The sequence below is a fragment of the Aspergillus brasiliensis genome, assembly GCF_001889945.1.
Source record: "Aspergillus brasiliensis CBS 101740 unplaced genomic scaffold ASPBRscaffold_1, whole genome shotgun sequence".
NCBI lineage: Eukaryota > Fungi > Ascomycota > Eurotiomycetes > Eurotiales > Aspergillaceae > Aspergillus > Aspergillus brasiliensis.
The window spans coordinates 975529-999802 of NW_027137442.1; the positions used below are offsets into that span (position 1 = coordinate 975529).

Consider the following 24274-nt stretch of genomic DNA (forward strand, 5'->3'; position numbering starts at 1 on the left):
CTCTGGAAGACGCTCGGACCACTGCTTATCGATTGCGGGAAAAACGCAGAAAAAAAGCGAATCGGCGAGAGAGAAACTTCCCCCTTCAAACTCCCAATTGCACAGCGTCACATCATGCCTCGTGAAAAGGTCAAGAGAGGCCGTCGGGCCACCGAAAAAGCCAACAAGGAAGCCAGCAAGCGCAAGCGCGACGAAGCCCCCGAAGATGTCGTGCCCAAACGAATGAAACCTTCGGACGACGAGACCAACGACTTCGTTAACGGTGCCGACTATATCGCCTTGGACGATGGACAACAGCAGCAGGAGGAGGAGGGGGGAGTGCAGACGGGCGATATGCCCTTCTATGGTCTTCTCGACCCTGAGGAGCAGGAATACTTCTCGCGTGCAAACGAGGTGTTGGAGACCAACCAGTTCGGAGATGCGGAGGAGCGACGAGTCTTCGTCGAGAGTGTCTACAAGGAGGCTGAGGGCAAGGAATTGAAGATCGCGTGCAGTCAATCTTGCTCGCGGCTCATGGAGAAGTTGATCTCGATGTCGGACATACGCCAGATCCGGAGACTGTTCAACAAATTCATCGGCCATTTCTTGCACCTGGTTCAGCACCGCTTCGCCAGTCACTGCTGCGAGACTCTGTTCATCCACGCTGCGCCCGGAGTGTCGCAAAAGACCTCCAAGTCGAAGGCTAGCAAGAACGACACCGAGGAGGGAGACGAGCCCGAGCCCGAGCTGTCGCTGGCGGAGATGTTCATGAAGGTCATTGAGGAGCTGGAAGGGAACTGGGGATACTTGCTGACGGAGCGGTTTGCGTCGCACACCATTCGCGTTCTCCTTCTGGTGTTGGCAGGAGAGCCAGTGGATCTGTCCCTGAGCGACTCGGTCGTTGCCAGTCGCAAGAAGGAAAGACACGGCGTCCTCAACGAGGTGCAGGAGGAGAACCCCGTTGCGCAAAAGCGCAGCGTGCCCGAATCGTTCGAGGACACTCTGAAGAAGGTCATGCAGGATATGGTCTCCGTGCTGGACGACACCTACCTTCGCGCACTTGCCACCCATCCTGTCGGAAACCCAGTTCTCCAAGTCCTCGTATACTTGGAGCTCTCCCACTTCGGAAAGGCCAGCGCCAAAGACCCGAAGTCGATCATCCGTAGGTTGATCCCCGACGACACCTTCGAAGAGGGTACGGAAAGCACCACCTTCATCCGCGGCCTTCTTTACGACCCCGTGGGCTCTCGCCTCCTCGAGACCATCGTCCGATACATGCCCGGCAAGCTATTCAAGGGACTCTACAAGAACTTCCTGCGCGACCAACTCCGCTCCCTCTCGCGCAACATCACGGCCGGCTACGTCGTGCTCAAAGTCCTGGAACGTCTCGGAAAAGACGACCTCGAAAACGCCGTGGAACTCCTCGTTCCCCAAATCCCCAACCTCGTCGAGCGATCCCGCGTCATCGTCCCCAAGACCCTAATCGAGCGATGCATCGTCCGCGGCGTCGACACCACGCCCATCGCGCGCTCCCTCGAAACCGCCTACGACAGCGATCCCGCCAAGCGACTGACCCAAATGCTCACTCTCGAGGACACGACCACATCTTCCTCCTCGGAACCCCAACAGCAAAAGCAAGACCAAGAACAAGACCAAGAACAACAACCCCCCACGATTCCCGACTTCAGCCCCGATAACGCCAACGCCAACATCAACACGAACCCCAAAGGCGCCAAACTCCACAACTCCCTCTTCGTGCAAACAATCCTCACAGCCCCCGGTCCCCTCAGCGCCCTCGTCTACAGCAGCCTCCTCTCCCAAACGCCCGAGTCCCTCCTCACCATCGCCAAAGACCCCACCTCCTCCCACGTCATCCAAAAGTCCCTCACTCTACCCACCTCGACGCCGCAATTCCGGCGCCAATTCGCCGTCCGCTTCACAGGCCATCTCGAAGAACTGGCCCTGGACAGCAGCGGATCCCGCGTCGTGGATGCCCTCTGGCACGCTACGAAGGACGTATTCTTCGTCAAGGAGCGCATGGCGCAGGAACTGGCGCGGAGTGAAATGGCTCTGAGGGATTCATTCGTCGGTCGTGCGGTGTGGCGCAATTGGTCGATGGATTTGTATAAGCGTCGCCGGGGCGAGTGGGCGGCGAAGGCGAAGGGGCTTGATACTGGTGGTGGTGTTGGTGGTGAAGGTGGTCAGAGACCGAAGTCGAAGATTGAGTTGGCGAGGGAGAGGTTCGCTGCTAAGGCGGCGGAGAATGAGAAGAAGAAGGAGGAGGAGAAGCGTGCTTAATGAATGCTATTGATAGCGCTTGTTATTGTTATTATTGGACATAGATGGGCAGCATGTGTGTATGTATTTATATTAGGACTGTCCCTGGGTTACGGATAGATTAAAAGCATTCTTTCATTCTGTCATTCTATCGGTTCAGTAGGAGTAGTAGTGTTTACTGGGTTAGTAGTGCTCAGTCAGTTACTAGGGGGACTACAAAGCAGGCCATCATCTAGTTGATTCAATGTCTATGTCATACTACGAAAATGGGAGTGATATGTTGGATCAATTATCCATCATATTATACATGTATATTGTATCTAGAGTAGAGACTATGCCATATTCACGTGGTATCTGTTATGTAGTATACAAGCCGACCATATATCGAACACAATTTTTGAAAACATATTGCACGCAGCCCGATCACAATGAGAAGGAGAAGGAGAAAAGAAAATGATTCAAGAAGCTCATCCCCAGATAGGTATCCGGCAACTATTAAAACAAGCCGGTTTCACAAAGGTCAAATTTAGCAGGGCTGCGTTTCATAGGAAGGGTATCGAAGAGCGTTAATGATCCTGGCCTCAAAATTGCGCCTTGTCCTTTTCGTCTAAGTCACACCCCGAAATCAGTAGCGGTCGTAGGAGCGGTTCTCGCGGCGGCCGCGAGAGGAGCCTCTCTCGTTCCAGGGGTTGCGAGGCTGGCGAGAGGAGCCTCTTTCGTTCCAGGAGTCGCGGGGCTGGCGGGATGAAGAGCGTTGGTAGCGGTCGTTATAACCGCCATGGCCAGAACGGGGCCTGTAGGAATCCCGGGACCCACGGCCGGACCTCTGAGGAGGCCTATCGCCCTTCTCCAAGGCTTGTTGGATTCTCTGAGGGAGATGCGGGACCTTGGGCAGCACGTATCCGTACTTAGACAGGTCAGCCATTGCAGGCAGGGTCGACGAAAGAGGTGTAAGTTTGCCGATGATGGTACCCGTTTGGGACTTCCATGCCTCCACGCGGTCGTCGATGGGAACCTCCTGCGCGGCCAACTTGATTTGTTGTAGAGTTCTGCTCGTCTCTGAGCCGTCATCCTCAATCTCTTCACGCATGTTGACCTTCGCCACGGAAATCGTGGTCGAATCCTCCTCAATCGGCAGGTCGCCCAAAATCTGCTTGAAGCTACGCTTCTCGTTGTTGTGCAGCAAGATCCAACCCTCACCTTCCTTGTTCGCACGGCCCGTGCGCCCCACGCGGTGGATGTAGGTCTGGCGCTCGTTGGGGAGTCCGTACTGGATGACGTGCGTGACGTCGGGGAAATCAAGACCACGGGCTGTCACGTCGGAAGAGAAGAGAATGCCGGAGCGCGCATTGCGGAAAGTACTCGTGACGCGAGTCCTTTGCGCCTGAGTCAGTCGCGAATGGATCTGGAGGATAGGGAGGCGCCCGAGAGCATGTCCCTTGGTACGGTCCTCAGGATCGTTCCGAAGCCGCCTGAACATGTCGTTCGCCAGCGAGACCATCGTCGTTGAGTTCAAGTAGACAATAGCCTTGAAATTCGGGGTTCTAGCGTAACCCTGCTTTGCCAGCTCCAGAATAGCAGGCAAGCCGTTCTGGAAGCCATCCAGGTAGACGACCTTCTGGGGCACCCGCAGGTGGGTGGGCACCTCATCCTCCGAAACAGTCTTGATGAACTTGAAGTCAGGCTTCATGGTCTGACGCACCATGTCCATGACTTCGCCCGGTACGGTGGCGGAAAACATCAGAGTCTGACGGTCGACCTCACTCGGGTTCGGCAGGAGCTCCTTAATCTCATCGATCTCCCGCGAGAATCCATCATCCAGCAAGCGATCAGCCTCGTCAAAGACAAGAGATTGAAGCTGGGGCGCAGAGACACCACTGTACGGGTCGGAAAGAAGGTCCTTGAGACGACCAGGGGTTCCAACCAAGATATGGCAGCCCTCGTTCCGGATCTTGTTCAGATGCAATCTCTTCTGGGTGCCGCCGACTGCCGTCTGCACGGTCAACCCCAATCCAGACACCAAGCGTTGTGCCTCGTGGGCGATCTGTTCCGCCAACTCACGAGTCGGCGAAATGATGATTGACCGGATATCGGCGGGCATGTTTCTCCTCCCCTGGTGTCCACGGTATGAGGGGCGGGAGCGTTTGATCGAGGGATCACTAACAAGCCGCTGGATAACGGGGATCAAGAACGCAAGGGTCTTTCCAGTTCCGGTCTTTGCCTGCGCCAAGCTGTATGGGAAGAAGAATGAAGGTTAGCCGCCATTGCAGATAAATGAATGAAGGGAGACAAGAGACGAAGAAGAGCAACTCACACATCATCGCCGCTCAGTGTTTCACGGATCGTCTTTGCTTGGACATCGGTCATGGTTTCAATGTTCATGGTATTTGTCACAGTCCGGATCAGCTTGTCGTTGACCAGGCCATCTTGCGCCAGGCTGTAGAACTTGGTACTGGGTAGCCGGGGCTCGATGTCGGCGGCGACTTTGAGTTGCGCCTGAGCTGCTGCAGTGGCATCAAGGAAAGCCGGGGACGGGTGGTAGAGGGCACGAGCGACGTATGAGACCGCAGGCGCTGAAGCAGAAAGCCATTGGGGTTGCTGAGGAGTCGATCTGGCCAGCAGAGATCGTGAAGCTCGCAGCGCATGGACGGCGCCGGAACGGCGGAAAGCGCCCAGCATGATGAGGAGCTTGGGGGGTAGTAGAAGGGGTTACAAAAAAAGCAATTAAGAACAGAGGAATAACAATGAAATCAACGAAGATGGAAAATAAATGGGAGAAAAAGGGAGAAAAAATGGGAGGATGAGAGGGAGAAGCTGAACGGAGAAGCAGCAACGGGATTTCGGGGATCTTTTTGATAAACGGAAAAAATGGACGGCAGAAAACCAGGCACGCCCGGGCGGTGACGCCACGGTGGATCTCATTCTAGAACCATTTATTATGGCACTTATTATTATCCATCTAGATCTGCCCTTAATCCTTCGTTGAAGATAAAGTATAGTTACAATTGGTTTCAAGATGAATAATATGATCACATAGTTATTCTTTGAATTTTTACACTGCACTCAACTAGTCTAGAATAGGGCACAAACTTTCAAGTTAGCTTCATAGTATGGGTAATGATCATAAAATTCTATAGTAGAAATATTAATGAATATTTCAGTCTCTGGTAGACTCTCATGCCAATTCATAAATAGGTAGCGATTATAATGGCTGATTCGTATCACTCTGCAAGAGGTGTCTTTTGTATATCACTACATGGATGACCGCTCCGGCCGGATACTACATTGATAGATGGATACTTGACTTAAGAGAACAGTATTATCATTGCTTGTAGTGTGGTCGTAACGCTCATTTCTATATGTCCAGTCCTGTCCTATCCTGTCCCAATCCCATCCAGGTCCCAGCCCTTTCTATAATCCATCCATGTGGAAGAATAGTAAACATTACATACCCCACGAGAACAAAAACCAGAAGTAAGGACCTTTTAACACCTCTATATGCCATCCTCGTATTTAACTCCAGCTATTCGATTAGGATTCAATCTCCCCCTGAAACTCCCGGGTCAAGGAATACACCGACAGATCCGAGAAGCTCTGATGCGTGGCCGCTGGAATGCCTTGTCTTGCTGATGCCGTCGTTGTCGTTGGCCCCGGGACACATCCCCCCGGCGGCAAGTGCACCGGCGACATGAGTTCGCGCACGTGGCCCGGAAACAAGCCCTTGTCGAGATCACTTTGCCAAAGACGGCGAGAGGCGTCAAAGACTTTGTTGACGAGATCGCGGCGCATGGACTCGTATTGTTGGAATGTGGTGGCGAGGGGGGCGTGCAAGTTGCGGGAGAAGATTTGTGTGAAGATGAGGGCGTCCTCGATGGAATATGCGGCGGATTCATCGCGGGGAGGCATCTATATCTCGAAGATTAGTTTTTGCTTGAAGCATTGAAGTATTGGGGATGGTTGGAGACTTTACCGCATGTGCTGCATCCCCCAGGAGGAGAATCCGTCCCTTGTGCCATTTCCCTCGTTGCCGGACCTGATATACCGGGTACAGGGCCCAATCCTCGGTGTGGTCGAGAAGTGCGCGGATGCTGGGAAGGGAGGATTTGGCAAACTGCGTGCGCACCAGATAGCGGATGGACATCTTCATGCTGGCTTGTTCGGGACAATCGCTTTTCGAAGTGGCTTGGTAGCGCTCAATGAGGTGTTCATTCACACGGAGGATGGCGGCGGAGAAGATCTTCTGACGGTCAGGGTCGCAGTAGCTGGTGAGGAGGGAACTGTGGCGGGTGAGATGGATGGCGGTCTGGTTGAAGTGCATGGGGATGGAGAGATCCTGGGCATCGGTGACGCTCTGGATGAAGGAGATGCCGGTGTATTCGGAGCGGTTGCCGGGGTCAACAATGCGAGTGCGCGTGATGGAGTGGACGCCGTCGCAGCCCAGAACCAGATCGCCGGTAGCAAAGGAGCCATCTTCGAAGGATAAGGTGACGGAGGAGTCGGTTGTGGTGCCTCCTACCACTTTCTTATCGTAGTACACGGAGACGTTGGGGAGGTGACTTTGAATGACGGATAACATGGCGCGCGAGAGGGCATATCGCATAACTCTACGGCCCTTGTAGCCACCGTAACCGAAGCCATTCTCGTCGGTGAATTTGAGGGGTCCCAGTTTGCGACCTGAGCGGAGGGAGAAAAGTTCAATGAGATCGACTTCGATGCCGGCTTCACTGCCCATGCGATTGAGTTCAGACAAGACACCCAGCTTATCGAGGTAATTTTGCGCCGTCGGGGTCAGACTGATGGCGCCCCCTGAGGCAGATAGTCCTGGAGCGCCTTCAAAGACGGAGATTTTGAGGTCGGGGACGGAGGAAGCCAGTTCCTTGGCGAGAGAGATGGCGCTGGCCAGACCCGCGATGCCGGCGCCGACGATGAGGATATCGCGAGGAACAGGGGTGGGCTGCATCACGATCGCGTGGGGTTGGGAGTCTGCGACTGCTACCAATTCCTCCTTCATGCTCCTGGCTGGTGTGGGGGAGTACAATTGGATACTTATAGCACCCCTCCCGGGGAGGATACAAGTCACACAAGTCACACAGGCACAGTGATGGTGGCGGATCGGACAGTCAAACCATGGTTCATCTGGAAGGATGAGAGATTTTGATCAGATGGAATGTGTGCAGCAATCTTGCAGAATTGCAAATTAGACTGACAGACAAGACAGTCCCTTTTTCGGCTCACGACCAAAACGGCAAACGTAACGGCTTTATGACGCCGCTTTCTCCGCCGGCCGAAACTGACATTACCAACCAATCATATGCCGAGAAAGGGAATGCCGAGCTGCACGACGACCGAGCCAGGCCCGGACATCGCCTGTGATTGGTGGGACGTGCCATAAGCTCGCCGTGGCCAGACCCGCCCATTTTGATTAACTTCTTACAGAGTATTACTCTTTTGGGTGTGACACCTCGGCTTCTCATTGATACCGAAATTAATTATCAGTTTGCAGAAGGGAGAAGACATTGAGATGTATGTAGGGAATTGGAACAAACATTGCAAATACAACCAGACAAGTCATCACAGGTAGACATAAACAGTGTAACTCTGTATCGCCAGTTCTAAAAGAAACCAGTCCTTGTCACACCAAGTATGCCCGTGACGTCAACCAAGACTCTCCCCCAGATTTGCCCGATCGCCTTATCTCCAACCAATCTATCCAGCAACACGTCATTTGCTAGGTAGTATTCCTTCCCTGCTTTTTCTCTACACAGATCTCACTATCTACATTCCATATGGCCCCTGCACAATGAACGTCTTCGACGAAGAACCTAGCACCATCACCCTCTCCACCCCGAAAGCCTCCACCATCGGCACTACCATTGCCATCATCCTCGAAGAGCTCCGGTACATCCCTACCTTCCTTCCTTCCTTCCACCAAAGCAATAACTAAATACAGGGATGAATCTAGACTCCCCTACACCCTCCACCTCCTCCCCCACAACCACCACCACCATGCATCCCCAACTACTACCACTACAACAACAACCCTAACAGACATCCACCGCACCGGCCACGGCACAACCCTGCACTCCCTCCCCTCCATAACCACCTACCTCCTCACCCGCTACGACAGCGATAATCACCACCTCTCATACCCACCGCGTTCACCCGAACATGCAGCTGTAGAGGAGAGTTTATCGAAGCTAGCAGATCGGATGGGGATCGCTCATGACCATGGCCATGAGCACGAGGATAAGCATCATCCCTATTCCCATAAACAACAACAACAACTCCCAATAATCAAAGAAACCGAAGTAGAAGATACTACTGGAAGTAGTAGTAGTGCTAGTGCTACTGCGAAAGAGACTATCCCCTTTGCAAGAAGATTACTAAGTCTATATCTCCATTTGGAGGAGTATCTGTCCCGGCAGAGGAGGGGTGGTAGTGAGAGGTGGTTGGTTGGGGAGAAATGGTTTGTCTATTACAGTTTCTTTCCTTTTTCTCTGTGAGTGGGAGTGTGAAAGACACGTTGACTAATGGTGACAGTGCGGTGGCTGATATAGCTCATTTCCCATATGTCGCGGCGGCGGGTCAGTATGGGTTTGATCTGGAGAAGTTTCCCGAGGTGACGGGTTGGTATGATCGGTTGATGAGGAGGCGTGGGGTTAGGAGGGGGTGGGAGAGGGTTGTTGAGGGGGAGTAGTAATTAATTGATTTATTGGGTGGGTTATATTTAATATGCAGTCTATCTACTATATCTTAAGGTATGTTACTGCTACTGTAGTGTATTCATCCAACAACCATTCATTATGTGGTATATATCTACTCCTTATATATGTAAACATCACGGCCATTTCTTCTCAGCACTTGAAAAACATCATTAGTTAGTAGTAATAATATTTGAAAAAAACATAAACATCCGTATTATCTTTATATCCCAGAAGCCCATAGACATGGCCTCCCGAACTCTTGGGTATCAAAGTATCTTTGTAACTATTCTCCCATTCCCATTACCATGCAGCAGTGGGCACATATCATTTTCTTCTTCCTCCGTCTGGGTATCTAGTAGTAAACCTTCTCCTTGAAGATCGGAGGAACACCCTTGTCCAAGTCCCAGCAGATGTGGTTCTTCTCGTCCAGCCAGGCATCCTCGTCCGTGATCTTAATAACCCGGGACGTGTGGTTGACCTCCTGACGACTGACACCGAGCTCATCCCGAGGAATCCAGAGCAGAGGGGCCTGAGCCTTGATGGACGGGTTGAAGTAAGCATCGCGCTCCACCTCAGGTTCATACGTGGTGATCTCCTGTCCGCTGGGAACCAGACGCCGCATCTGTGCATAACTGTCGTACTTGTCCGGGCGAAGGTACCGGAGCAGGAAGTTGGGCTTGGCCTGGGGCTCGTCGGAGGTCAGACCCCGTTCGGCGGAATCGATGTTGGCCACGCTGCTGTCGCGGGCCTTGGAGCCATCGGCGCCGGCGGCCGCGGCCGCGGCGGCGTCATCCGATGCCTCACCAGATTGGCTGACCTTGGTCTGCTCGCGAGACAGCAGGGCTTCTTCCTCCGACTCAAGGTTCTTCGGCAGGTAGTGGATCAAGGGCTCCAGGGCACTGTTGAGGGCGATGTGGTACAGAATACAGAAGACCAGCAAGATGATCATGAGGACCAGGGGCCCAGTGGCAATGTCGTCGGCAGCGGTACCGATGGCGAAGAGACCAATCAGGCAGACCATCAGAAGGTAGCAGCCGACCGTCAGGTGCTTCAGACCCTGAACGTAGGCCTTGCCCTGGGTGTCAATGTTGGCGTTCGACACATACAGCATGTTGTAGCGGTAGGCGAAGTAGAAGAGGTAGAGACCGATGGTGGCGAACCCGAGCACAAGGGGTGCAATACACGAGTAGACAATAGCTGTATGCATTATCAGCTGGCCAATTCCAATAGCTTCAGAGAGCACAAATTCTTACCAATGACAGCGAGGAGAGTGAACACAGGGTAGACAGTTCCCCAGCCCAGACCAGCGAGATTGGACCAACGGCTGTACATCTTGCGCGGCGTGTTGTCCAGCAGCCGACCCAGGACCTTGCCGAGGATGAGTCCACTGATCTGCAGCAAAGCACCGGCACTGAAAGACAATCCTTGCAGGATGATGTACGAGATGTAGAAGTTCGAAGCAGTGGGAATGTTTTTAGCCAACAGAGACGCAGCAGAAGTGGGCTTGCTGATAATCTTGGTGACAACACTGGAGGCGGAAGACGAAAGAGTGACAACCAGGAACACCTGGATCACTTCGAATGCGAAATAGAAATTCTGCGTAGTCAACTCCACAGCAGCTAAACTAGGAGCACCACCGAATTTGGCCATCACTATCAACAGATGAGAATACGCTCCCTTCACGCTACATAGAGGCCTAGGATTGGAACTTACATCGGAGGACAATCGGCAGCAAGGCCATGAGCACGGACATCAAAACCGTAGGCAGAAGAGACGTGATAACACCCAGGATCCAGCTTGGTACGTCGTCGATAAAGCGAAGGAAAGGAACCTTGTCAGTCAGGAAGTTGATGTTCGAGATGCAGCCAACCACGGCGGTGGGAATGGCCCAGAAGACAATTAGAGCGACAACAAATGCGATGGTCGCAGAGTAACGAATGAGTCGCTCCCACCACTTGATGCGCAAGTTGGACCAGATGACCTGGGTGGGCTCGAGGCCGATGTAACGAGGCGCCATGTGCAGGGGGTAGTTGTGGGCCACTGTGCACAGATTAGCTTAGATGGACAACAAGAGAAGAATAACATGGAATGCTAACCAGATTGGAAAGCTTGTTGAGCATCGGCCTGGATGTGGAATTCAACGAAGACAGACGACACCAGCTCCGCATTACCTTCCCGGTGTTTGGCCTGGAGTTCTTCAATCTCGGGGGTAAGGCGCTCAATCTCCGATCTCGCCCAGTTGATGGTATCAACCTTCTTGCCGACCAGGAGCGTGAGCCGATGGGTAGGGCGGTCTTGGGGTCGAACCCAGCGAGCTGCAACTGAGCCCGATTCATCGTCGTCATCGCAGAGAGTATCGCCTGCGTTCGGGCCCTCCTCCAAGGAACCTTGCTTCTTGAGGGCCTTCAGGCGAGCTGCGTTCGCCAACTTGATGAGCTTCGTCTCCGCCGCCTCAAGCTTCATAGCCGCATCCTCGCGCTCTGCAACCTTGTCGTCCAATTCGCTGGTGTTGGTCGTAAGCCAGACATTCTTCACTTTCTCGGGACCAAACATCTGTCGAATCTTTTCGCGGCTCAGATACTCTTTGGTGACCGCAGTAAAGAGCACGGTGCGAGACGATAGACGGCTGGCATATGCCGGAGCGAGGGCATATGCGTGGCGCAGATTGATGTAAAAGAGGCATTCGCGAGTGATCGTGTAGAAGACGAAGCCTAGCAATACTATTAGCCAAGGACACACGAAGCCAGACGTTTACGGGGAAGTACACACCGACAAAGAGCCATGCAACGAAGGTGTGAGCATAGTAGCGAGCATATTTATCGGAGCTGATGTTCGACATGCTCAGCATATCCAATTGCGATCTGCCGCCGCCGCCGGTTGCATTGACCGGGAACAAGATGGGCCAGGTCATACAAGCTCCTACGAAGCAAATCATCGAAACAACCTTCAGGAAGCGCAAGAGAAGGTAGGCATCCATGGAGTGATGTTGCAGAACATATTCATCGGGCAGCCGGTACATTCCCAGGATCCAGTTCCAGAGGCCCGTAGGCGAAGCGGGAGTACGTTCCGAGGGGCGCAGAACGCCCAGGTAGGTTCGAGGCATGTACATGCGACTTTCACTGCGTCGCAAGATAATGAAGATGATAACCATGGCCACGGCAGAGATCAAGGAAGGGACCAAGGTCGTAACCAGGCCCGAGGCCGAGTTGGAAGCGCTTTGCGGATCATCACTGCTGGACTGTGGGAAGGGTTAGAGATGCGCTCTTCCCCATCAATCGAGGGATGCGACCGAGTGCAATCCCACGACACCATTGAGACTTACCCGTTGGAAGAGCTGATGAAGGCCTTCCAGGCCGACATCATGGATAGCCATGATGGCGCGAATCAATGCTGCCCGTGGCAGTACGAGTTTGCCGTGGTCAAGTGGAAGATAGGTGCGGTTACGTCAAGAGGCAGAATGGCGCACGCGATCGAGAGCGGTCGACCGCAGAGAGGGGGAGGGGGATCTCAGGCAAGGGCACGGCCAGGATCGAAAGAGTGTGAGATCCAAACAGGGCAGCTGGACAGAAACGAAAGGGGGAGGGAGGGAGGTATGTTTAAACGAAAAATGAGAAAAGCAAAGGATAGACTCAAGGGGCGCAAAGCTTAAAGGGAGAGGGGGAGCCACCCAAGGGAAGGAAACCTTTTTTCTGTTTGGATCGCCTGGGACTTGAAGTGGGTTTGTTGATCTGCCCACTGTAGAGGGAAAAAAAGAACGTGAAAACGAAAATGAACAGGGCAGAGAAAAGAGGCGGCAAAGAAAGATTGGATGCACAGCTCAACGCATGCCAATTGGACCCCCAGGATTGGCAATGGGTTCGGCTGGACCGAAAGAATGGTTCCCGTGAAGGAAATCTCGGGCTAACATCACGAGAAGAGTTAAAAGGGGAGCTCAACCGGGCTTTGGTCAAGTCTGGTGTAATGAAGAGAGGATTTGAAGCTAGTGCCACCCACGAGGGGAACAAGCCACTCCACTTGGGGCCGCGCAGGACGAGTGAGAGGTGATGCCACTCGCAGGTCAACTCTGGATCTCAGATCACGCTCCTGGCGAGTGGAGGAGTCGATGACGATTGAAGGGGGGCCCAGCGTAAGGGGAATTCCGATCCTGAGCGCAAAATGCTAGATTTGCATTTTGACTTTTGAGCTGATCAACAGCAAAGCGACGATCGCACTCCGTTTCAGCCACTGCTCGTCATCATGATATGAGCAGCATCATGCCAGCCCGACAGTTGTCTGGTCCAGGGTGAATTCTCATTTGCCTTTGCCATCGCGGACCGGGACAGAATTCAATTCCCAACCACCCATCCTTTTCTCACCCAGAGAAGCTTCCCCTCTTTCGTCAGTGGCCCGGTGACGTCCAGGAATAGAAGGGAAGCTGAACATTTTTCCGAGGGCAGAGTCTGTGTTTGGCTACTGTGGCTGGAGACCCGACGAGGGAAGATGATAAGGCGCGCGAGTGGATGAGTTGGTCCCAATAGATCGGCTTAGCAGATTGACTAGTGGCTTTTAGTCTGACTCGCGACTCGCTTACCGTATGGTATTGTTCCGACGCGCTTTTTTCGGTAGGAATTTCCCATACCTTCAGTCATTCACACTGGCATGCCTCGTAATCTTCTGTACGCGAATGGCTACTCAGCTGGTTAATCCTGTGTAGATGACTAGATAAAGTGGCTTTTCGTCCGGTAGCGAAGGTGGCAAATTTGCACCTGCCCGAACCTTTCAGTTCCTCTCTCAGGACAGGAGGAATCCAATGGCTGGTTGGGACGGTCTTCTCCGCGTGGGTGTCAAAAGGGGCAGCACTTCTGCGACCGACGCAAACGGCGGCAATGAAATCATTTCTTCCACTAGTTAGTAGAGGAGTTATCAAAGTATCATACTATTGTGTCACAGTGGGATATTAGAATGTACCTGTGATTTCATTTCATGGCAAAAAACAATAATTTAATCAATGTAGGAAATCATAATAATAGTAAAAAGCAATCTGCAACCAACCTCGACCCGTGACAGTTGCAAAGCCAAGATCGGAATCTGTCCGATGGTTGGCTTGCGACTCTTTTTTTTTACCCTTTTCTCCAGCCACAGCATCCACGGGAGCCATGCGTTTCACTTGCGAAGATTCTGACACGGGCCGCCCGTTTCATTTTGCGCCATCGTGTGTCCAAAGGTTTGATCTATCATTCTTAAGCAGTGCTATACTGGTATGTAGTAAGTGCCAGGTTTAGAGTAGGGAGACTACTCCGTAGAAACGGAGGGGATGCAGTTGCGCTACACAGTAAACACAACTAGATTACTACTAACTAATAGTCTGTGTAAGTATCTAGTCTGGTCGCCCTCTTCACAGTAGCAAACACAAACCAGGTCGCTTCAATAGGTTCATCATCTATGATCCGTACATACAGAGTACGCACCACAAGACTGGCTCACTCCCCATCGTCCCTTGGATCTCGGGTCATAGGTTCATCCCATCGATGCCTATGGGACCCGCAGGCAATCAAACCCGTCTTTCAGCCTCGTGCTGGGGCCTTCTCTGCCCTTTGGAAATCGGAACCAATTACTAGCCAGGCAACCCTTTTTTTCTTTTTTCTTTTTCGCTAAGAATTTGTCAACGCTAAGCCGGCCGTGTCTTAGTGTTTCAACTCGGCGGTGTGTGTGACTGTGTGTAGTGCTTTGCTTCTTCTGATCGCCAGTGCGGAAGAATACTTATGTGTCTATCTGTTTGTTGTCACTTGCGCAATGCTTTTTTCTTCTCCCTCTCTGCTGTCCATCATTACGCGTGTCAAGTAGATCTGTTTATGGGTGATTTCTGCAAGTGATGATGCTATTTATAATTTAAACCACATCATACTCAATAGAAATCTTGAAGAAAGGGACGATGCACCTTCACTGTAGTAGCAGCAGCTTTTGCCACAAAGTTGTAAGTAGTAACCACCAGCGGCAAATAGAAATCCCGTTGCCTAGTAGACGAACAAGCATGCATACTGTCTAACTACTACTACATGTCTATCCCGGATCAACTTCTGCTAGATTATGGATCACTTCCGTTAATACTAACGCTCTAAAGTCGTCAATAAATAAACAAGCCATGTGGCTGGATACGGGCAGGTAATTGACACCTATCTATCTATCATGCTGCAAGCAACTGGAGAGACACAGACGAGGAGACGATTATCGTATCCACCTGAGACAACATCCTTGAGATTGCTACCTACCACAGCATTGCGTTTGAGGAGAGAGTGTAACACCTGATACGAGAGGAGTGTATCGCCAGTTCTAGCCTGAGTACTACTTAAACTATCTATCTAACTAATACTAAACTTCATGGCGTCCCGTATAAAGGTGTATATGCCGGGGGTCGACTGACTGTTCTACAAGCTGTAAAAGGTACGTTGATGGATCAACCGAAGGCGTGTATCACGTGAGGGATATTTCCTATCACATATCACACAAGAAAAGAAGTTACGTCCTACTAAGTACGAAGTACTTCTGAAAGCAACAAAGAGAAAGGGGAAATATAATCCCAGATTAATTCTCTCAAACATAAGGTCCGACTGCAAGGTTTGCATGAAGAAAGTAGTAGTAGTAGTAGTAGTAGTAGTAGTAGTAGTAGTAGTAGTACTCACATTACACGACCTCGAACCTGGCAACAAGCAATACTACCCTAGTATCTTCTTGTGGCACAAATCATACTCTCAGATGATGGCTGCTAGATCCTGCAAAACAAGCATCACATACAGAAATCCCGACCACGAGCACATGCTATCTATAAACAACGGTCCCGAAACAACCTACTATCTTATTCTATTATTACTTCAAATAGAAAAAAAAAATACTAACTTAATACCATAAAATAGATCCACTAAGTTTTACTTAATTACTTACTTTTGACCAACCAACCGTAAGCAATAAGCTTAACCAGCCGGTCGTACTTCCGCCAGTCGGACCAGTACCACACAGGTCATTCCTCTCTCTCCCGTCCCCCCGTGAGAGAGTGACACACAGACGGACGGACGGCGGGCGGACGGCATGGGGGGCCATGGGCCATGGCCCTGACCCAAAACAGCGGCCTGCAGTAGTGTGTATGTGTGTGTCTGGGAGCAGGGATCATGATCAAAAGTACTACTAACTACTAAATTGTTATGGTGTAGTATTTATTTATTGGATTTTTCTATTTTGGTCCGGAGTACATGGAATACAGAACCTGTGCTGTGCTGTGCTGTGATTAAGTTGGTAGAGTAGCAGTGGCGTGAGCCACACCCCTCTCTTTCTCTCTCTCAATCAATTAATCAATCAATTATTCTCCCACACCCAGCCATGTTATTCCTTTTCTAAGTGGCACTTACACTAGTTAACCAACATATTTAATTAATAAATTAACTAAATGGTATCTATCCCGCCACCATCAGCTCAAACCATGCTCAGCTGACAGACAAATAAGAATACTCAGTAACTTACTCAGTTACTGAAATTCAATCAGAAAGAAAAAGTAAAAGAAACCAAAAACGAAGATCGACACATCCACCATCCATAAGTACGGAGTACCACCGTGGGAGAAATTGTGTACCTACCGAGTAACTAGTCTACTCTGTAGGTAGCAGGTACACAAGCACATTATGTGGTACCTACCCCCCAGCGGATTCTATATCCGGCAGGGAAAAAAAGGAAAGTTTTGTGACATGTTCCACTTCCCACCAGACTAATCTAACTAACTACTGGAATACTCATCCGTTAATGGGAATATTCAATCGTAGTTACGGAAAGTAAAGTCCGTGCGCGATTAAATGATCTCATACATCTCTCTCTCTCTCTCTCTCTCTGTGTCTTCCTCACCGTATGTTCTGGATCCACTGATCCTATTTTCCACTTCGTAGTTAATCCTTTTTGGATGACAGAATGGCTCTAAATACGCGGCATTTAATTTTAGTTAACTAGATATATTTCAAGTTATTAATGACCAGGGTTTCTTACTTGCCTCGCGGGATAAATCTAAGTGGGTAGGTATAATTAGTTACATTAAGTTAAGAGAGTTCCGATGCAGATCGGCTTACGTGGCAGTGGTGCTGGTGGTGGTGGTAGTTAGTAGCAACTTGCGGAAGTAACTACTACGTTAGTTAGTAGCTTGCTACTTAGACACAGAAGGGTAAGCATTAAGCAAAGGTAGGAATTCAACTAGAGAAATGAAAATGACCAATTGCCCGCAAGGGAGATTGGTCGCGGATTGGGAAGAACCGTGCAACAGGTCGTTCTAGAAACACCCGATCGGAGGTGTGACACCAAAATGCGGGGTTACCACCAACTGATATTATCCTACTACTTACTTCAGTACTAAGTACTACTCGTATTCATCTGCTGCAGGAAAGAAATAGAAGAGGTCACGAAAGTACGGAGTATAATAATAATCATGTAGGACAGCTGCGACGTTCCTGCACGTCGCGGAAACACTTTCATGGATTTTTGGATTGGTACCTAATCAGTACTTTCTGTTCTGCCCGAAATATACAAAACATACCGAACACAATACAACACACAACACAACACAGACACACGCTCCTTTTTCAGATAAAAGAAAAAAAAACACTGGCTAAGTAGGATGGAATGGCGACAGAGGAAGGGGGTATCTCGAAAAAAAAGTGATTAGGGTCGTGTCTCTCGCTCAAATGGGTCCAAGCAATTCTTCCTCAAAGGCATCAATCCCTCGAATGGGAGGGTGGAGCATAAGCAAACTGAAGAGGATCTCATTGTATTGAAACTGAAGGTCGGGTCGGAGCTGCTTGTGCATCTTCAGCAGTTCGCCGGTGGACCATCCGCGTTCGGACTCCTTCAGGTCCGCTCCGTAGCCTTCTTCCAGAAGCAGCCAAATGAAGGTCTCGCAGGCTGGATACCGGTCCAGGTTGTGCAGTCGCACGAGGTGGTGGAGATGGTTGAGAAACCGTCCGGTTTTGTTCTCCGACGCTGCCAGATCCCACAGCGCCGCCGTGATGTAGATCAAGGCTGCGGTTCGAGTAATCTCTTGGGTGGGCACATTGCGCACAACATACATGCGGTATTCCTGAGGCACGTGTGACGGGCGGGGCCCACTGGAAAGAAGAGGAAACAATGGACTATCCATCTGAAATGCAGTCCGCCGCTGGGGTACAGACCCCAAGTAGGAAGGTGAGCTATGCTGGTGCATCAGCTGCTCTGCCGCATGAAGAAAAGAGACGAGCCAGCGCTTCCCCTCTTCGCTCATCTCCATCGGTGGTGGGATCATCACGTATCGCACGTAATGCATGAAAACCTCGACCGTACTCTGCGTGCCGGAGCGAGACCGGAGGATTTCGACAGCTTGGTCTTCGTATTTCCGAGCGACTTGCTTGTCACCAAACCGATCCTCGTGTAAGGACATGCCGCTTAGGGCCAATGCTAGGTTATCTTCGTCGACTCCTGCGAATCCGATCCTTGCTTCTTCGATGTCCTTGACAGCCTTGTCGAGATGATACTGAGCTTCCTTGCTGTCTTTCAGGTTGTAGAGCTGGGCTCTCCAACGTGCACAGTAGGCGAGTATGACGGCTTGGAAGCACAGTGGGTGGCTCATGGCGGCCTTGAACACAAGGTCTTTGATGTAATTATTTTGACCAGACCAGTAGGTGAGCCGATTAGTCCAGTAGTCGACTAGCTCATGGTCATCACGGGAGTAGATGCCTGGCAGAGAGCTGAATGGATCTTTCCTCGAGGCATCAAGCATGGTGACTGGTGAAGGTGACTGGTATCCATCTACCGATTCAGGAGGGGATTGCACAGGAGGGAGACCAAATGGAATCTATACCATGAACGTAATTAGTATGACGGAGAAGTAAGAGACCATCGTGTAATTAATGACGGAAAGGTATTGTAATAACGGTTCGGAAAAGAACTAAACTGACCAAGGAATGCCCGTTTCCTGCAGTTTCGGTGGGAAGCTCCTGAGGAGCAATGGATTCGTAGTCATCATGATTGTCTACATCCGTCCTCTTATGAGGCCATGGGGAGTAGCGAAGAGGGCGACTACCCCTCCGGTCGCCGTCCGCCCGGGAGTGAGATGACTTCCTCTGCCGGCGTTTCTCCTGAACATGGTGACGCATCACATGAGCCCGTTTCTCACGGGACGAGGAATTGGAGTCAACAAAGTAGAAGATCTGGTTCCTGGAGGATTGATCATCGGACATAGGCAGATGCCTTCGCCGTCGAATCCTCACCGGAATTTGAGGGGGATCGCTGGACGTTCCTGAGGAAAGGGTGTTGGTAAGTTCGTCGACTGGACGGTCAGATCATAGAGAAGGCGGCAAAGAAACCAACGTTGTTGTTCTGATTCAGACGATGAGGTACCCCGTACGCCTGAGGTAGAGTCGAGAGGTGTTGGATCCGCCAGAGGATGTCTATCCGCCGACATGGCGGGTTTCCTTTCCTTTTGTTTTTTCCCTTTCCTTTTTCTTTTGTCCCTCTCACCTAATATTATTGTTTTTTTTTTACAATCGCACAAGGGAGGCGGGGGGGAGAGGGGGGGGAAAAGAAGAATTGGCTGCTGGGCGGGATGACAGGGTGAAACGAGAGCGGAACTCGTTAAGACTGCATATCGGGGGAAGTAAGATCACGGACACACAAGCCACCAGCAGCGAATGGGGATGGGAAGCTTTCTAAGAAGGACAAGGACCAGGCATTGCAGAACGAGCTAGTAGAATGGGGGACTAACCAACTCGGACCACCTGTCAAGTCAAGTCAGAGTACCAAGGAGGTAAGTAGTCTAGTGAGGGAGCAGCTCTAAATTGTCAGAGCAGTCTGGTTTGCTTATCTATCCGTGGCATAAGAACGACAAACCCCCCGACCTGTCCGTTCTTATTAGGGATGGACGGGTTAGTCAGGCTAGTGGTGGGGTCAAGAACAACTAAGAGGCCCCGCTAGTCCGACTCCGAAAGTTTATTTGGTCTGACGGATTGCCGTGATTGGCTGCTTGTCAGCTCAGGCTCCGGGAAAAGTGTCTCCGCCGGCGCTGATTGGGTGCGGAACGAAGGCCTCTGGTCTTGGACAGTTTGGAAGGGATCCGCTTTGGGAGGTCCAGGTTGGGCCGGTGTGGGCTCGAGGACCTTTGCCCGCAACCAGACTAGTCCCGGTGGGGTTGGCATGGCGTTCCGTGCGCAACCCTTCAATTCCCACGCTGCTGACCTAAGCAGACTAATTCTGCCCCTTTGGGAAGGAAGTACTTTACGCGTCCGGATCCCGCAAGAACCATTCTGCCGACGCGTTCGTGTTGCATTCGCGTCCCATGGCAAAAGCTCGAAAGAAAAGAAAAAGAAGCGAAACCGCAGCAACCAAAAACATCAACGCTGTTTGCTGCCTGTGGTCAATTCTTCTCTCCAACCCCCACTACTTCCTATAACCACCATTCCTCTTGCTTCTTTCTTCTTTTTCTTTCTTTTCTAGTTGAAAGGCAGGCCCTAGGGACCGAATATCTTACTATTAATCAGTCTAGGGATACATTGGAGTTGCACCCCTCACCCCTTCTAGCGGCCTTTCTCCGGCCCTCCGCCTAACCACCATGTCTTCCCTTTTTGACGCCGTCCTGCAATCCGAATTAGGCTCCACGGCGGGCTCTCGCGACCATCGTCTTCACTCCGATCAGATCCCCAGTTCACGCCCCCAACCGCCTTCCGAAAGCAATGGCCCCATGAGTGATATGCATGGCTTTGCCGACGATCAAGTCGCCGATTCCAGTGCTTCCACCGTTACCCGACTGCGCAATCCCTATCTTCCCGGACCACCCCCCGTCAGCGATGTGGCAGGCGAAAAAGTACAGCAGGCTTTCGCAGAGCTCCTCGAAACCTACCAGGAAGAGACGCCTTCGTCGGCACAGGGGGCCCCGTCATCACAAGTCTTGAGCGATAAATACTACATTGCCCAGATCAAGGGCATGGCGAAATGGGAGCTGTCCACGCTTTACGTCGATTTCACCCACCTGACCTCCATGAGCAACCCAATTCTTGCCGATGCCATTGCCAACCAATACTACCGATTCCAGCCATTTTTGACCAAAGCTCTTCATGACCTGATTGCCAAGTATGAGCCAGACTACTTCGCCTCCCACCGTCAAGCTACCGCCGCAGGCAGTGTCTCTTCCCAAGCCGGCACGTCGATGATCGCTGGCAACTCCAGTGTATCCGACAACCCTGAGTTGGAGCGCAATATCCGCGAGAAGACTAGGCATCAGCAGACCGATAAGCTGTTCTCTTTGGCCTTCTACAACCTGCCCCTTGTTTCCAGACTGCGCCAACTACGCACATCACAGATCGGAAAATTGGTCTCGGTGTCCGGTACAGTTACGCGGACGTCCGAAATTCGCCCTGAACTGTCACTGGGAACCTTCATTTGCGAGGAGTGCAAGGCCGTCGTGACCAATGTGGAGCAGACCTTCCGTTACACCGAGCCCTCCCAATGTCCGAACAACACCTGCGGTAACCGCTCCGGCTGGCGCTTGGATATCGGCAAGAGTACCTTCGTGGACTGGCAGAAGGTGAAACTGCAGGAATCGTCTCACGAGATCCCAACTGGCAGTATGCCGCGGACGATGGATGTCATTCTTCGCGGTGAAATGGTTGATCGCGCGAAGGCTGGTGAGCGGTGTATCTTCACAGGTACCTTGATCGTGGTACCCGATGTCAGCCAGTTAGGGCTTCCTGGTGTGCGGCCAGAGGCTGTTCGCGATGACGGTGCCTTCCGGGGAAGTGATATTGGAGGCGGTGGTGTCACCGGGCTGAAGGCGCTCGGTATCAAAGATTTGACCTATCGACTGGCCTTCCTTTCTTGCATGGTCACTCCCGACACCACGACGCCGGGTCAGCAGTCCAACCAGCAGCTGAATGGACAATCGCACAACATCTTAGCTTCCCTCAACCAAAACCGGGATCCCGAATCCAACGAAGACCAGGCCCAAGAAGCTCTCCTTCAGAGCCTGACTCCGTACGAGGTCCAGGACCTGAAAAATCTTGTTCACTCGGAGTACATCTATTCGCGGTTGATTGACTCGATTGCCCCCATGATTTACGGTCATCGGCAGATCAAGAAGGGTCTGCTGCTGCAGCTGATTGGCGGCGTCGGCAAGTCCACGGAGCAAGAGAGCCTCCAGCTTCGTGGTGACATCAACATTTGCATTGTTGGTGACCCATCCACGAGTAAGAGTCAATTCTTGAAGTGAGTTTCTTATTGCCTCTTGCATACTACTTTGACATGCCATGCTTACGCAAAACAGATACATCTGCTCGTTGCACCCTCGCGCCGTCTACACCAGTGGTAAAGCCTCGTCTGCCGCCGGTTTGACCGCATCTGTGGTCAAGGACGCTGAGACGGGCGAATTCACCATCGAAGCTGGTGCCTTGATGTTGGCTGTAGGTAACCCGATCTATCTGGTTGACATTCGAAACTGACGTATTGTGAACTTTAGAATGGAGGTGGTATTTGCTGTATCGATGAATTCGATAAGATGGACATCAGTGACCAGGTCGCCATTCACGAAGCCATGGAACAACAAACCATCTCTATTGCAAAGGCAGGCATCCACACCACCCTCAATGCTCGGGCTTCCATTCTCGCTGCCGCCAACCCCATCGGCGGCCGTTACAACCCTAAGACTACACTGCGCGGCAACCTTAACTTCAGTGCTCCCATTATGAGTCGGTTCGATTTGTTCTTCGTGATTCGGGATGATCCCAATGAAACTGTGGATCGCAATCTGGCTGATCACATTGTCAATGTCCACATGAACCGCGACGAAGCTGTTAACCCCGAGCTCAGCACCGAGCAATTACTCCGCTACATTCGATTCGCCCGTACCTTCAGGCCTGTTTTCACAGAGGAGGCCAAGGCCTACCTAGTTGAGAAGTATAAGGAGCTTCGTGCCGGCGATGCTCAAGGTGGCATGGGCCGCTCTTCTTACCGCATCACCGTCAGACAGCTGGAATCTCTGATCCGTCTCTCTGAAGCCGTTGCCAAAGCCAATTGTGTGGAAGAGATTATACCCAAGTTTGTGCGCGAGGCGTACGACCTTCTCCGACAGAGCATTGTGACGGTCGAGAAAGATGATGTCGAAGTCGACGACGACGAACCCGCCGCAGCAGATGGCCTTGCTGCTGAGGAGGATCACGAAATGGGCGATCGTGACCGTGAGGGTGACAGCCCTATGCGCGAAGATGCCGAACCTGCCCAGCCCAAGCGCACAAGGACCAAGATCACATATGACAAGTACATGAAGATCCTGAACCTCATGGTCCGTCGTGTGAGAGACGATGAAGCGAACTCCGGTGAGGGTGTCGAGCAAGAGGATCTTCTCATCTGGTATTTGGAGCAAATTGAGTCCGAAATTGACACAGAGGACGATCTGCAGAATGAGCGTGACTTGGCTGTGAAGGTTCTCAAGCGAATGATCAAGGTATGTGCTAGTGTGTTGCTTCCACTTTGGATTGATCCCACAGCTAACCGCAATTGCTTCCTACAGGATAATATTTTGATGCCAATTCGCGGGCAAGGTCTTGTGGATGCCGATGATGACGGGCATGAGCAAGTTCAACGCACTGTCTACGTGATGCATCCCAACTGCGCCATTGATGAGATGTAATGTCTGTTCAGGGTTTCGTTCAGAAAAGGAAGCGCTGAGCAATGATTGAAATGGGTCTGATAAAGGAGCTGGTGGTTATGAGTGATGATATCCCTGTTTGATTTTGAGTTGATATTGACCTTGCGCATGATTTATCGGTGAAGTATGTGTCTATAGAAGTGAGGTCTGGAGTGCATTGGTTTTAGGCATATCTTCTAATTTCACATGAATATGACGCCTCATTATATGTCAGTCTCTTCATTCTCCTTCAAACTGTATGCTAGCTTGCATGTTGAAGCCGAAGCAACTCTTTACCCAGTTTTACTTAGTATAGTTGCTGTTTGAAGAGTCTCACAACCTTCTACTTTGCTGCTTTGACCCTCGTCAACTCCATTTCAATCTCGGCCACGTGAACCTGAGCTAGTGGTCCTCGCTTTGCTCTTTCTTTGCTCTCTCTTCTTGTTCACCCTTGTGCATCTAAATGATCGTTTGGTAAAGACCACGGTCTTTTTACTGATCTCTTATTGTTGAGGTCTGCCCGAGCCCATACTGCCACCCTCTTATCTCCCTCTGCTTCCTCAATCCTCCTCATCTTCCTTTCACCTCCCTCTCGTCTCTAATCTTCTTCTCTTTCGCCTCTTTCGCCTCTCTCTTTCCTCTTCCGCCTTTGTATAAGCTC

At 51.3% G+C, this 24274-nt stretch overlaps 7 protein-coding genes across 7 annotated transcripts; 3 read left to right on the forward strand and 4 right to left on the reverse strand.

Moving 5' to 3' along the window:
* Nucleotides 1–79: 79 nt before the first annotated feature.
* Nucleotides 80–2401, forward strand: nop9 (RNA-binding RNA processing protein NOP9). Its single transcript, XM_067623480.1, has one exon. The coding sequence runs from the start codon at nucleotides 115–117 to the stop codon at nucleotides 2275–2277; it is 2163 nt and encodes a 720-aa protein (XP_067484357.1). The 5' UTR covers nucleotides 80–114; the 3' UTR covers nucleotides 2278–2401.
* A 139-nt stretch (nucleotides 2402–2540) lies between these two features.
* Nucleotides 2541–5080, reverse strand: ASPBRDRAFT_140644 (uncharacterized protein). The gene is made up of 2 exons (XM_067619171.1): nucleotides 4571–5080; nucleotides 2541–4487 (listed from the first exon to the last, which is right to left on the reverse strand). Exons 1-2 carry the CDS (start codon nucleotides 4933–4935, stop codon nucleotides 2882–2884), a joined length of 1971 nt encoding a protein of 656 aa, XP_067484358.1. The 5' UTR covers nucleotides 4936–5080; the 3' UTR covers nucleotides 2541–2881.
* A 707-nt stretch (nucleotides 5081–5787) lies between these two features.
* On the reverse strand, nucleotides 5788–7216 carry ASPBRDRAFT_113931 (FAD-dependent oxidoreductase; the record flags this gene model as incomplete). Its single annotated transcript, XM_067616775.1, has 2 exons — nucleotides 5788–6162; nucleotides 6227–7216. 2 exons carry the CDS (start codon nucleotides 7214–7216, stop codon nucleotides 5788–5790), a joined length of 1365 nt encoding a protein of 454 aa, XP_067484359.1.
* Nucleotides 7217–8031: 815 nt separating this feature from the next.
* On the forward strand, nucleotides 8032–8993 carry ASPBRDRAFT_36309 (uncharacterized protein). The gene is made up of 3 exons (XM_067623481.1): nucleotides 8032–8154; nucleotides 8219–8722; nucleotides 8797–8993. The coding sequence occupies exons 1-3, from the start codon at nucleotides 8057–8059 to the stop codon at nucleotides 8951–8953; spliced, it is 759 nt and encodes a 252-aa protein (XP_067484360.1). The 5' UTR covers nucleotides 8032–8056; the 3' UTR covers nucleotides 8954–8993.
* A 319-nt stretch (nucleotides 8994–9312) lies between these two features.
* ASPBRDRAFT_112692 (putative DUF221 domain protein) lies at nucleotides 9313–12333 on the reverse strand (the record flags this gene model as incomplete). Its single annotated transcript, XM_067616681.1, has 6 exons — nucleotides 9313–10157; nucleotides 10214–10612; nucleotides 10674–11000; nucleotides 11057–11671; nucleotides 11730–12198; nucleotides 12283–12333. 6 exons carry the CDS (start codon nucleotides 12331–12333, stop codon nucleotides 9313–9315), a joined length of 2706 nt encoding a protein of 901 aa, XP_067484361.1.
* A 5316-nt stretch (nucleotides 12334–17649) lies between these two features.
* Nucleotides 17650–19404, reverse strand: ASPBRDRAFT_190452 (uncharacterized protein; the record flags this gene model as incomplete). Its single annotated transcript, XM_067620231.1, has 3 exons — nucleotides 17650–18795; nucleotides 18899–19269; nucleotides 19311–19404. 3 exons carry the CDS (start codon nucleotides 19402–19404, stop codon nucleotides 17650–17652), a joined length of 1611 nt encoding a protein of 536 aa, XP_067484362.1.
* A 1143-nt stretch (nucleotides 19405–20547) lies between these two features.
* On the forward strand, nucleotides 20548–23616 carry ASPBRDRAFT_115270 (MCM DNA helicase complex subunit MCM6; the record flags this gene model as incomplete). Its single annotated transcript, XM_067616884.1, has 4 exons — nucleotides 20548–22196; nucleotides 22255–22390; nucleotides 22447–23430; nucleotides 23497–23616. 4 exons carry the CDS (start codon nucleotides 20548–20550, stop codon nucleotides 23614–23616), a joined length of 2889 nt encoding a protein of 962 aa, XP_067484363.1.
* Nucleotides 23617–24274: the final 658 nt, after the last annotated feature.

Bases quoted from the DNA above. Each gene is read 5' to 3' on its own strand.
- nop9 (XM_067623480.1), top strand. From the start codon at position 115: ATGCCTCGTGAAAAGGTCAAGAGAGGCCGTCGGGCCACCGAAAAAGCC.
- ASPBRDRAFT_140644 (XM_067619171.1), bottom strand. From the start codon at position 4,935: ATGCTGGGCGCTTTCCGCCGTTCCGGCGCCGTCCATGCGCTGCGAGCT. The intron at 4,488-4,570 runs GTGAGTTGCTCT...CTTCCCATACAG, and splicing joins ACACTGAGCGGCGATGATGT to CTTGGCGCAGGCAAAGACCG.
- ASPBRDRAFT_36309 (XM_067623481.1), top strand. From the start codon at position 8,057: ATGAACGTCTTCGACGAAGAACCTAGCACCATCACCCTCTCCACCCCG. The intron at 8,155-8,218 runs GTACATCCCTAC...GGATGAATCTAG, and splicing joins ATCATCCTCGAAGAGCTCCG to ACTCCCCTACACCCTCCACC. The intron at 8,723-8,796 runs GTTTGTCTATTA...TAATGGTGACAG, and splicing joins TGGTTGGTTGGGGAGAAATG to TGCGGTGGCTGATATAGCTC.